Source organism: Glycine max, chromosome 5 (genome assembly GCF_000004515.6).
Source record: "Glycine max cultivar Williams 82 chromosome 5, Glycine_max_v4.0, whole genome shotgun sequence".
NCBI lineage: Eukaryota > Viridiplantae > Streptophyta > Magnoliopsida > Fabales > Fabaceae > Glycine > Glycine max.
The window spans coordinates 35,853,207-35,865,034 of NC_038241.2; the positions used below are offsets into that span (position 1 = coordinate 35,853,207).

At 30.4% G+C, this 11,828-nt stretch overlaps 1 protein-coding gene across 2 annotated transcripts; it reads right to left on the reverse strand.

Moving 5' to 3' along the window:
• Positions 1–284: 284 nt before the first annotated feature.
• LOC100810411 (integrin-linked kinase1-like protein) lies at positions 285–5,532 on the reverse strand. 2 transcript variants are annotated; one of them, XM_006580156.4, is made up of 12 exons: positions 4,773–5,531; positions 4,175–4,249; positions 3,967–4,071; positions 3,286–3,371; positions 2,936–3,056; positions 2,761–2,840; positions 2,461–2,523; positions 2,223–2,344; positions 1,676–1,761; positions 1,043–1,167; positions 829–960; positions 285–579 (listed from the first exon to the last, which is right to left on the reverse strand). In XM_006580156.4, the coding sequence occupies exons 1-12, from the start codon at positions 5,196–5,198 to the stop codon at positions 573–575; spliced, it is 1,428 nt and encodes a 475-aa protein (XP_006580219.1). In that variant the 5' UTR covers positions 5,199–5,531; the 3' UTR covers positions 285–572. The 2 variants fall into 2 exon arrangements, with proteins under 2 accessions (XP_006580219.1, XP_003525000.1); XM_003524952.5 differs by lacking the exon at positions 285–579 and having other exon boundaries at positions 825–960; positions 4,773–5,532.
• Between the last annotated feature and the right edge of the window lie 6,296 nt (positions 5,533–11,828).

An 11,828-nucleotide genomic window follows, 5' to 3' on the forward strand; every position in this document is an offset into this window, starting at 1 on the left:
TAGCTTTTCAACCTTTTAACTAATGCATCTAAAAATTAAAATGAATCTCATAAAAATGAATAAAAAAAATTTAAAAAAATCTTAAAATTAGGAAAAAAATAATAATAACCAATTTGACCAATCACATTGCTAAACGTTCGTTCACCGAGGGCCACACCAAACAGCATCTAGTTTGACTATTGAGTGACCAAAAACCAGATTCCATGTAACTAAAAGTCACAGCATTTTTTTGGGGGGTGGGGGAATCGATATAAGCTACACAACATCGTGCAAAAAGACGCGAATAGAAAAACATTTTTATAAGAAAATTTCTGAGATGTTATATCTCCTTTATGGTACATTGTACAGAGAGGAGCTGTTCCAGCCCTCTAGTAGACAGGAACATAGGACGAACCATGCAAATTCATTTTCACGCTCAAATTAATCCAAGCTCAAGTTAATATTATTCGAATTCCAAAATTATTAATTGCAAGGGCTATTAACAGTACACCACCATGAAGCTGACAAATTGGTTTTGAGGATGCAACCCTGAACTTGATGTCTTCCTTGCCACGTAGTATGTACTTTGTTATTTATTTCCTGCACACATTGAAATGAATCATGATAATGCCAAGTTTAGAAGACAGCAAAGAAGGTTCATCAACAAGTAGAACAGTAATATCAGTCTTTTAGCAACTAGCATTGCTCAAATCGAACTAAAAGGCCCGAGGTACAGACCCAAACCACAAGGGATGGTTGATTTTATCATTTCAAGGTATAACACTTCACCGTTTTGAATTCCTCCAAAGAAACTAAAATTTTATAAGGATACCCGTCTAGGAATCTTACCAAGGGAGTTTAAAAGTATCTTTCCACCATCCTTGTTTTGAGCAATTTGCAACGATTTTGTCCAACCGTGCAATGACCTGAGAAAATGTTGGCCTCACAACAGGTGTTGGATCCCAACATTCCTCGATCAACCTGCATACACCATGATAATAAGACCGTTTTTTAAATTAAACTGAAGCTTGAAGACATAATTTTAACTTCAAAATAGACTAACTCTTTCAACTCTGGAGGATAATGTTTTGTTTTGATCTTGAATGCTGGTCTTTTCCCTTCCAAGCACATCAGTCTAACTGCCTCCTCCGAGGACTTGGGATGGAAGGGATGTGTACCCTCTATCATCTGGGTCCATAAAGATAATAAAATAAAATTTGTTGAATTTCAACTAATATACAATAGTATATGAAGATTAGAGAGATAAATTTAGAAAATCTAAATGATTTTGGAAAAGCTACAGTTTTTTTCTTCATGAAAACAGAAGTGCATCAGTAATCTTAGGGAACTACAACGTTATATAACAGACGAAGAAATGTCAAGACAATGTTGTCAAATTCCTCATCCTTCCCCCCAGCCCATGCCCTTCTGAGCATCAACTCATGATCTTAGCTCTGTAGATTGAGTGTTTACCACTAGGCTAAAAACTATACTAATAGTTAGGACATAACTTTTTCCACTTTAGAGCATTAGCCTAGGCGTCACTGTTCAATGTAACTCAAACTAACCCGTTCTAAAGGCAAGAAGCTGACCCAGAGTGATAAAAACAAGAATCTCAAAGAAAAACTAATTTGAAAACTAATTAATCTGATATAAGAAACATCATAACATAATGGGTGATGCAAAAATCTGGTACCTCATATATAATGAGACCAAAAGAATATGCATCCACACTTCTATCAAAAACTTCATCTTTGTAAATCTCCGGTGCCACGTACAAGCCTGCAATGAATACAGCCAAATCATTAATTGAACCATGAAAGATACTTTTAGCAATTCTAATCTTCAAATATTTTTATTAGACTGACATATAATAATACTATAATGCTTGTCCATTTTCTTTACTTAGTTTTTTCAAGTATGGATTTTCAAGTAATTTGCATTGAAGGGCCAAGGGAACATTTAGAAACAGAATGAGTATCGAGCTATCAACGGAGAAAATTACTCTCCGGGTGATTTGTATTTGAATCTTTAAATCATAATGGCAGTTAATTTGTATGTATACTTCATCCATCATTGAAACGGAAATTCCTATTGCATTCACAAATCTTATATGTTGAACCAGTTACAATTAAACTGAATCTTAACGCAAGAAAATGGGACACTGGAAAGCAAAAACCTACAAATAAACTTGGAAGGAGACAAAATCCAAGAATTTTTTTTTAAAATACCCAAAAACTTACTTGAAAGATCAATGTTAGGCTCTGGCTGTACCAGCTTTGCTTCATCAGGTGAGATTAGCGAAAATCTCACAGTGCCAAATCCAGCTATCTTCAATTGCCCTCCATTATCCAGCAAAATATTTCTGGCACCTTACCAAAATTTCATATATTAAAGGAACAGTAATCCCATGAGAAAAAATCTAATTCAAAATGCACTAACAGTCATAAATAAACATCAAATTGTATTAAGTGATCTTACTTTGGCTTTAAATCACAGTGAATAACCGGATCTGGTTTGCATTCGTGAAGATAGTTCATGCCCCTGCTAACAAAAAATATCATGATATCTTATATAAACAATCTGGTAGAATCTCCAATAAATTTATAATCATTTGGTACATTGTAAGCTTAGCAAGCTAAGAAAATGGCCAAGGCGACTTTTAGAAATCAATGACCAACCATATACGATATAATAGAAGTAAGAAAAGGACATGAAAGTTTTTCAAAGATGCGTTCGCAGAGATTTCGTACAGGATAGTTCCTTGAAATGGTTACTTGCCTGGCAATATCAAGAGCAAAGCGTAGAACTTTTGATGGAGACAAACGCCCTTTCTTTTGAAGATAGCTTGCCAGGTCACCCTGAAAAATCAACATTGATATAAGCAAAGAAAAGTGAGTTAGATACAAGAAACTTACTTTGCAAAGATACAGAGGAACAGAGAGGGTAAGCCTACCTTAGAATGGTACTCACGCACAATCATCATAGGTATATTCTGGGTGACAGCTCCAACAAACTGGACCACATTCGGATGTCGCACCCTTTCTAATAATGTGAGTTCATGTTTGAAAGCATTTCTGGGTGAATTATTGAAATGGTCAAAATTTAGAGCCAATGTTGAGTAATTAAGTACAGAAAAAAAACAGCTATTTAGACCATCATCAACTTGACCAGAAATCAAAATAAAAGTAGTGATATATGCAGTCACTCCGACAGGAAACCAGCATCAAACAACCCGGTTGATTGGCAAGAAGCATATCATACAGACACTCACAAACATTTTCAATTGCTAAGGTGTATACATACATGGTATCAGGATCTGAATAACTGTCCTTGTCAAGTATCTTCACTGCAACCTTTGTGCCATTCCATTTAGCTACTTGGTATGTTCCCTGCAAACAGATTGACCAAACAACAATGAAGAACTAAACATGCAACATTATTCAGCTTAATAATGTGGAATGTTTATAGATCCATGAACTCAATTCCCACAAGTATCAACAACTTTTATTATACATGAAGCATCAGCACATTAGGTACCAAAAATTATCACTTTGCTGGTATTACTTATAATAAACCAAAAGAACAAAATTTAACAGGAAAAAATGAAAGATTTGAGGAAAAATATTAAAACAAAAAATAAGATAGTTGCCAAAGGAAGCCCGGTGCATAGGTCGCGAAATTTGGCAAAGCAAATATTTAATGCACAGTAGAAAACATCACATGCCAGATTACTAGTCATGCAAATTACATTACTAAAGCAAAATGTTACAGCACAGTATCTCAATTGACCAATTCGAAAGCAACAATAATGCTTCCTCAGAGTGAGAATAGTTGTGTCAGTTGCAGGTATCAACATGCCTTAATTTCCATGAATAAAACAAATACCATGTCCAGGTGGAATCCAAGTTGTCTAATAAGCCAAAAAAGCCATAACTACTGAATAACCAAATCAAATGTAACTAAGTGAAAGAAAGAGAAACATACCTTTGAAATACCATCACTCTTCCGAACCTGTAGTTCTACCGGGTTGAGTTCATATTCCGGAACTTCACGAGGATTCGCAACAGTCATTGGAGTCTTCCTGGTTTTCTAACCACGTCAAAGATAATTAATCAGTGAGTCCCTAAACTGAATCCAACATATTTACACTTACTTATTGATCCATAACAAACAAATAACGATAGAACAATACCGGTACTTTTGCTCCACGAGCCTTCAACATGTAATAAATTTCTGTATTTCCATAATATTTGGCATCGGCCGCCGCCTGCACATCCACACATCCATCACCATTTAACACAGAGAAAATCAAATCAATTTTGCACTCTCATCCGATCTCAAAGATTTGTATGTTAAAGTTTATTGATTTGTTTATTGTTTACAAATTAAACTTGATAATAACAGAGTTTAATTGCCATGCACCTTTTTATATTATCAACCAATCAAAGGTCAGATGAATTTTACAGTAATCATCATAGGTATGAGTTTATTGAATTTTATGTAAACTACCTTAAAACTTAAAAATAAGTTATATCTGTCATAATTTTTTTTATCAAATGACAATATAAAGAGTGATTATTTTCACGATGATAGTGTCATCGTGGATATAAACATTTTTCATCAAGAATATAAATACTCTTTATACTTTCAGCATACAGAGTTGTAAAACTAAATTCTCTTTTAAATAATTATTATAAAAATTAACAAAATTATTATTTATGACTATAATTTCTTCAATAATAAGATAATATATGGCGAGGAGAGGAGAGGAGAGGAGAGAGTGAAATTACCGTGCTGCCCCAGCGATCGCGAGCGTCGAGGTTGGCCTTGCGGCTGAGAAGTAGCCTGGCGACTTCGACGTGGCCTTCGCAGGCGGCGACGTGGAGGGCGGTGCGGCCGTCGAGGTCGATGCTGTTGACGTCGATGCCTTCGTTGAGCAAATCCTCAACTCCCTTGACGTCGCCGCGGCAGGCCATGAAGAGGAGCTGCATGGTGGAGTCCAGGTTCTCCGGCACGGTGAGCTCGGCGTTGCCGGAGCAGGGGCTGCGGCGAATCGGATCGAGCGAGGACTGGCGGCCGAAGCTGAAGCGCTGGTTGTTCCGGCGAGGATCCAGCGAGGCCTGGCGCGTGAACTGCCGCGAGAGGTTCCTCCGCAGCGACCCCGACGAGAACTGCCGCGAGATGCCGCGCTTCAGCTGCGCGGCAATGCTTTCCATGCCGCCGCCTCGAGGAGAAGGATTTTGCAACGCAACAAAAAAAAAGAACTTGTCAGAAATGAAAACAACAAAGAGCGCGCTCTACATGTTGAAATGGAAGCAACCCTGCAGGTTATTCCAAAGAGAAAATGAAATGAATCGCGCGAGGGAGAATAAGAAGAGGAATTTCTTTTGTTTTTATTCAAACGCGATTGCAAGAAAGAAGGCGCAAATGTCTCTGTCTCTCTCTTTTCTTTTTCTTTCTTCTGAATTGCCGCAATTAGACGAGGTGCTGTGATGCGTCCATCGGTTGACTTACGGGGACTCGTATCTTTGCTTTCTGAAAATAATAATTATTAGGGCTAGTAATACTCTGACATGATAATACCCCTGCGTAACTGTTTGGACCCGACCAATCTGCCAAAAACTAACAAATTTGTAATAATTTTTCTTTACCCTAATCTATTTTATAACAAATTAATGTATACATTCAAATAAAACTTCTTTTTTTCATTTTATAATTGCAAAACTAGCTCTCATTACTAACTCTGGTTAATATGTTGTTAACTTCTTTACACTTTTCTCTATCTATCTTCAATTATTATATACTAGTGGAAAGATCGAAATATTCTGTACTTTTCTATATTTTTTTAAGATTTGAATATATCATGTTTTTATGTTTTTATTTTAGTTGTTATGATAAAAATTATTTTTATTCTGTTTTAATATATATATATATATATATATATATATATATATTGCTTTTAATCTCTATAATATCTTTGTTCGTTTTACATTAATTCCTTTAAAAAATAAGCTCACACTAAATATTATTAATAAAAAAAATACAGTTTATTATTATTGAGTAAAACCAGTACGAGTATTACTAGCATAATATCCACAATTGGATCCAAAAAAGCGTTGGCTTACAATTTTGCAATACACTAAAGATAAGTTTTCGAATATTATTATTGACGAGTGACTTCTTAATTTTAGAGTTCTTTTTATAAGTGACATACACAAAATTAATGATTTAGATCATTAATTATTTTTATCGAGAAATACCTTTAATATGCACCAATTATTATTTTTATTAACGAAATATTAAATATTTTTAGAGTCTTGCTAGTACTGAGGACATGAAACTTCAGCCAAAAAAAAGAGACAGTTATAAAGGAATTGTTTTAAACAATCATAGATGCATACCCTAAAGAAGAAAACAAAAACATTCGTAAATGCATTAGCATACATGGTAGGGTCACGAATAAAAAAACTCCGTTTTCTTTTCCAACACTGATACTTTGTATCATATCTTCTCTTTCATATTTTTATTATTTAATTAAACGTTAATAAATGTTTGATAATTTCTCTTAAATTTAATGCTAGTAGCAACTTGCTAAAAAAATTGAATATGAACATTCAATATTGATTGTCCACTTGTTTATTTTAAACACAATTTCAATCCTCAACTTTGAAGTCAAGCAACCAGTTAGGATCCCGCAATTTAATTATAAAATAACTCATACAATTTGTCTTCAATTTTGGGGGATTTTTTTTTTCTTTCTTACACCATTTCTTACGTTATCTCTTCTGCATTTTTTCTTTAATAAAAGACACACAAATTGGATTTTGTTTTTATTCAGCCACAAGTTGAATTGACTGTACCGCAAAAAAAAAAACTATACCAGTTTTCATATACAAAAATTAAATCAATTTTAAACCATGATTAGTTTATTACCAATGGATATTTACTTTAAGTTATGCATGTATGATATTTTTTTTAGTAAGATTTTAAGTTTAAATTTTATCTACTAAATAAAACCTTTAACAAGAGAGTTGACTCAAAGGTTGTGAATAATATTTCTGACTCAATGATCCACGCAGTTTGACTCATTCTAACTATTTTTGAGTATTTTTAAAATAATTCGATCTGTTGGTATATAGATAATAGATAATATAATAATAGATGTACTTACCGTGTAAAAATATAGATAATATAATAATACATTTACTTACCGTGTAAAAATATTTTACACTATTATTCAATTACATGATAAATTTATTAATTTTTAGTATAACTATCTTAAAATTCATATGATAGATGTTTTTTAATAAGTTAAAAATATATACACTTTAATTTACACGGACTATGTAAACTAAATTCCATAAATAACATGCTTTTTTGGTAATTTTTAGATATTAAAAAATTATTTTGAAGAATTTAATTAAAATGAACTAAGAAGAAAGAGATGTTTTACATCTCATTTAATTATACATTTTTCTGTATTTGTTGATTTTATAAAATTATTCTAAAATATACATTTAAAGTAATTTCTAATTAATTGATAAAGCACTAACATGAAAATTAAACTCTAATTTAAATTCATAATTAACTTGCTGCAAATATAATAATATGTCTCTAATTAAACAAACTTTCAAACTTACAATGAAATGGTTCATCACAGATAATGCTGATTACGCATATTATCATTTATAATATATCTTTTATTTAATTCTAATTATATTTTCAATGACTGTTTTTCTATTTATAATAACAAATTCCAATAAATGATAGTTTAAAAAAATCTTATTTTTTATGAGATTAGAAAAATTAAAAAATGTCAACTATTTTTTTTAATTAGTATAAAATTAATTATATTTGCTTATAGTGAGTACCTTATTGGGATAGTCAAATTTAAAAAGTTAATTATAAAATGTATCTTTTATAGTTTAATTGGCAGGTGTCTCATAAATATTTTTATTTAAGAAAAAAATATAATAAAAAATTAAGGAAATTAATAAATAGTTTTTATACTAATAATACATTTTTACTTTATCATATAAGAATAAGTGAAGTGCAGAAAATTATAAAAAAAAATTATTTAAATCAAGACACGTTTTCTTTGTCTATATAGTGTTTTAAATTCAAAATTTTAAAATCAAATTTAGATTAAGCAAACACGATAAATAATGCAGAAAAAGGATAAATTAAAATTGAACGAAAATTAAAAATAATATATATAATTTGAAATAACTAAAGTAACTAAGGGTTTCTCTTTGGATAGCTCCACATGAAAGTGTCCTCTTACTGAAGATATTTTGATGCACAAGGCCATAGCAATTTACAAGTACATGAAATTAATTCGCTCCCCAAAGATCAAACTAATGAAATCCAAATGTCTCCATGGGATCATGGCGACTTGATAATTAAGTACAAATTGTGTCGGCTCTTATTAGATTACATGTGCAAAAATACAATTCTGTCGGCTTGGACCAACGTGTCTAAAAATAATAATTACTACATATTCATAATTCTGGTACAGTTAGTTTGTTTTTTTTATTGAATCTTGGTCACCAATGTCTTTGGAATTGGAGTACTTGTTAAGGAATTCAATTTTTTATTGGAATTTGTATTAGAAATATATTGAAAAACATAGTAAATGTGTATTAATATAAATTTTTAATGAATAAAAATGTTTTTGTGTTCCTTCATCATTTGCTTCTTTTTCTGTCAACAACAACAAAAAAAAGTCATTTGCTTCTTCTTTTTTATTCCATTGTTCAGTTAGGTTTGTTTTCTATTCTTTTATTACATCATTTATTTTATATGTGACTATCTTCTATTTTTCTACCTCTTTTCATTACATCTGTTTTTAGTACTTTAAGTTATCTCACAACTAAAAATTAAAGACTAATAATGTCTTAAGTTACAAAAAGGTTAAATTATTTTATCATTGTTCTAATTTATTTTTAGGTTTGATTTCGCTTTTTAATTTTTTTAGATTCAATTTGATTCTTTAATTTTTAAAATTGACTAAATTTGATTTGATCATCTAAATTAGGTTAATGATATTAAGAAATCATACTTTGTAATGATTTAAAAATTCTTATTGACAATTTTAAATTTTCACAAAATACACATTTAGATGATAGGATCAAATTTTAAATGATATGATCAGTCAAATTAAGTTAGTCAGGCAAGATCAAATTAATGACTAAAATGAAAAAAAAAATTAAAGGACTAAATCGCATAAATTTTTAAAATTAGATAATCAAATTAAACTAAAAAAAATAAAGATCAAATCGAACATTAAAAATAAATTAAAAGGCATAAAAAAAATCATTTAAGTGACTTTTTTTCCCAATATACACGAACCTTAAAACCAATTTTTTAACTACATGGTTAAGATATATAATTATTTATCGACCATACTATATTATTCCTCTGTTAATAATGTTCTTATCTATATTTCCCTCAAAATGAGGCCTACACATTAATCACTTCTCACCTGAAAAATGGAAAGATAGTCCTTGTAGGCCACCCCATACTAAATCATTAAAGAGATTGAAGGTTTCCTTTCTTTTTTGCAAGAGACAAGAAGATGGACACCTATGCAAATGTCATTTTGTCCGAGTATCACTAAAGTTATGCAAGAAGGATTCTTAAGTCATGTTATCCAATTCAAATGTAATACACAACAGGCATTCAAGGGTATCAGCGTAAACTTTTTCTCTATTGAATGTTTGATATTTCATTTCAGAACAAAATGTTTTAGTTACGCATAATTGACCTTTTCAAACAAAATTGTGCAGGAATATTATCTCACTCCAACGTCAAAAATATATTGGATAAGCTCATTTCTTAAACATGAATTGAAAAATATTTTATATTTTAAATATTATGGTTTTCTCGTTTCATCTCTAATTTTTAAATGTTATAATTTTGTTTTTAGTCAGAGGTGTAATCTCCCTTCCACCTGCTCGACCCATTTTTTGAGGTAAAATAATCCATTCAATGGTCACTATTTATAATTTTGTCTTTCTTAGGTCTTTTTTTTTTATTAATTTTCAATTTTATCGTCTATAAATGTTTATGCGTGTCTCTTAAAAATGGAATATATATATATATATATATATATATAAAATAAAAAATTGACATTTTAAGAAAATAAGTTACAAACTTATAATATTTAAAAAGATTAAAGGTATGGATTGAATTGAGATTTTATAAGATTTTAAAATATTTTTTGTGATAACAAAGTTTTGTGTATCTAATAAATTTTTAAAATAATATAAATAGGTATTATAATATACCGATACTTAATTACGATAGAAATAATTTATTGAACTGTCAAAATTTGATAATATTTAATTGAAACTTTTTATAATTTAAAAAAATTCTTCTAGTATTAAAAAAGTATATAAATTTTGATGGATTTTGTATAATTATTTTAGTAATATATAAATGTCACATTTGTCCGATAATCACATTCAAACTTCTAAGACTTTTTGTCATTAAAAAACTTTATACTATATTTTTGTCTTTAATCAACTTGTTTGGAGGAATTAAATGAATGTATCACCAAAAATATAATGTAAAAATGATATAAAGATTTTTGGATACTTGAACTTTTTGGGTGCTTGATCAAAACAACACTGACAATCTTCTACTTTGTAGGAAGTATATTATGAATCGATTCACTTATAAAAAGAGAAATATTAACTCCAACAAAAGTTACTACTTTTGACATGCACAGTATCAGAAATTTGGAATAGTTTCTCTTTCCATTTGGAGAGCAACTTGGTAGGTTCCATTTCATAAGTGAGTTGTCAATTAATTGCAACTCCCGTTTCTCTTACAGTGCAGTGGACCCTTTGCATTATATTTCATTAAATAAATGAAGAGATGTGGCTTTAAAAATATATTGTGGGATTCATTTTGGGAAGCTTTAATAAAAATTTTGGTTGGAGTAAAAATTTGATTGGATTGTTTAAAGTAAGAAAGTAAAAAATATGATGTAATATTGTAGGAAAGTGTGAAATATTATTAAAAAAACAGAAGTAAAACTTAGATGAATTTGTTGGTTAGAGATTGGTAGAAAGTTTTTTCTTGCCTTTCTTTTAACGTGCATGTGAGTGGATAAACCACTGTGGTAGAGTTGCTCCGAGATTCTTTTAAATATTCTCTAATTCAAATTTATTAAAAATTATAAAAATTAATGAATCTCATATCTTATTTAATATTTTTTAATTTTGTAGTTTTTAATACATTTTAAGTATATGAAAGAATTAATTAAAAATATTGATAGCATCCTCTTATAAAAATATTTTTACCGTTGCGTCTTTTTTTTAACACAATGACGTTGATCGACGTGAATCACGATTGTGGTTGTGCATGGCAATTTAAAAACATTGCAATGAATGGTATATTCAGGATAATCATTTCTCAGCCATTAGTGTCATAGTGGTTGTTAAAAGACGACTTTGTACTCACATATTGGTTTTGCAATCAGAGAATCCAACTTCAAGGTAAAGTGTTTGAAGACACGGTTCCATGGTATAGCAATTCCATGGAAAATTGCCCAAAGTTCAGCATACACAAGTGAGCAAAAACCAATATTAGAGGCATAGGAAAACACTTCAGTACCTAAACACTCCTCCCACACCCACAGCATCTTTCGTCCTCAAAATGACCAGTGGAAGGATGAATCCACCGAATGAAAATGAAAATGTAACATGTCAAGTTCGTAAAATAATGAAATAAGAAGCGTGCTTTTTTTGTTATGCTTTTCTTTTAAATGAGTTAAAAGAAAATGGAAAAAACTTGAAATATCACCAAGAACTTTTTTTTTATTTTTTTAAGGAATGTCA

Bases quoted from the DNA above. Each gene is read 5' to 3' on its own strand.
- LOC100810411 (XM_006580156.4), bottom strand. From the start codon at position 5,198: ATGGAAAGCATTGCCGCGCAGCTGAAGCGCGGCATCTCGCGGCAGTTC. The intron at 3,372-3,966 runs GTATGTTTCTCT...ATCTGTTTGCAG, and splicing joins AGAGTGATGGTATTTCAAAG to GGAACATACCAAGTAGCTAA. The intron at 2,841-2,935 runs GTAGGCTTACCC...TTGATTTTTCAG, and splicing joins TGCGTGAGTACCATTCTAAG to GGTGACCTGGCAAGCTATCT.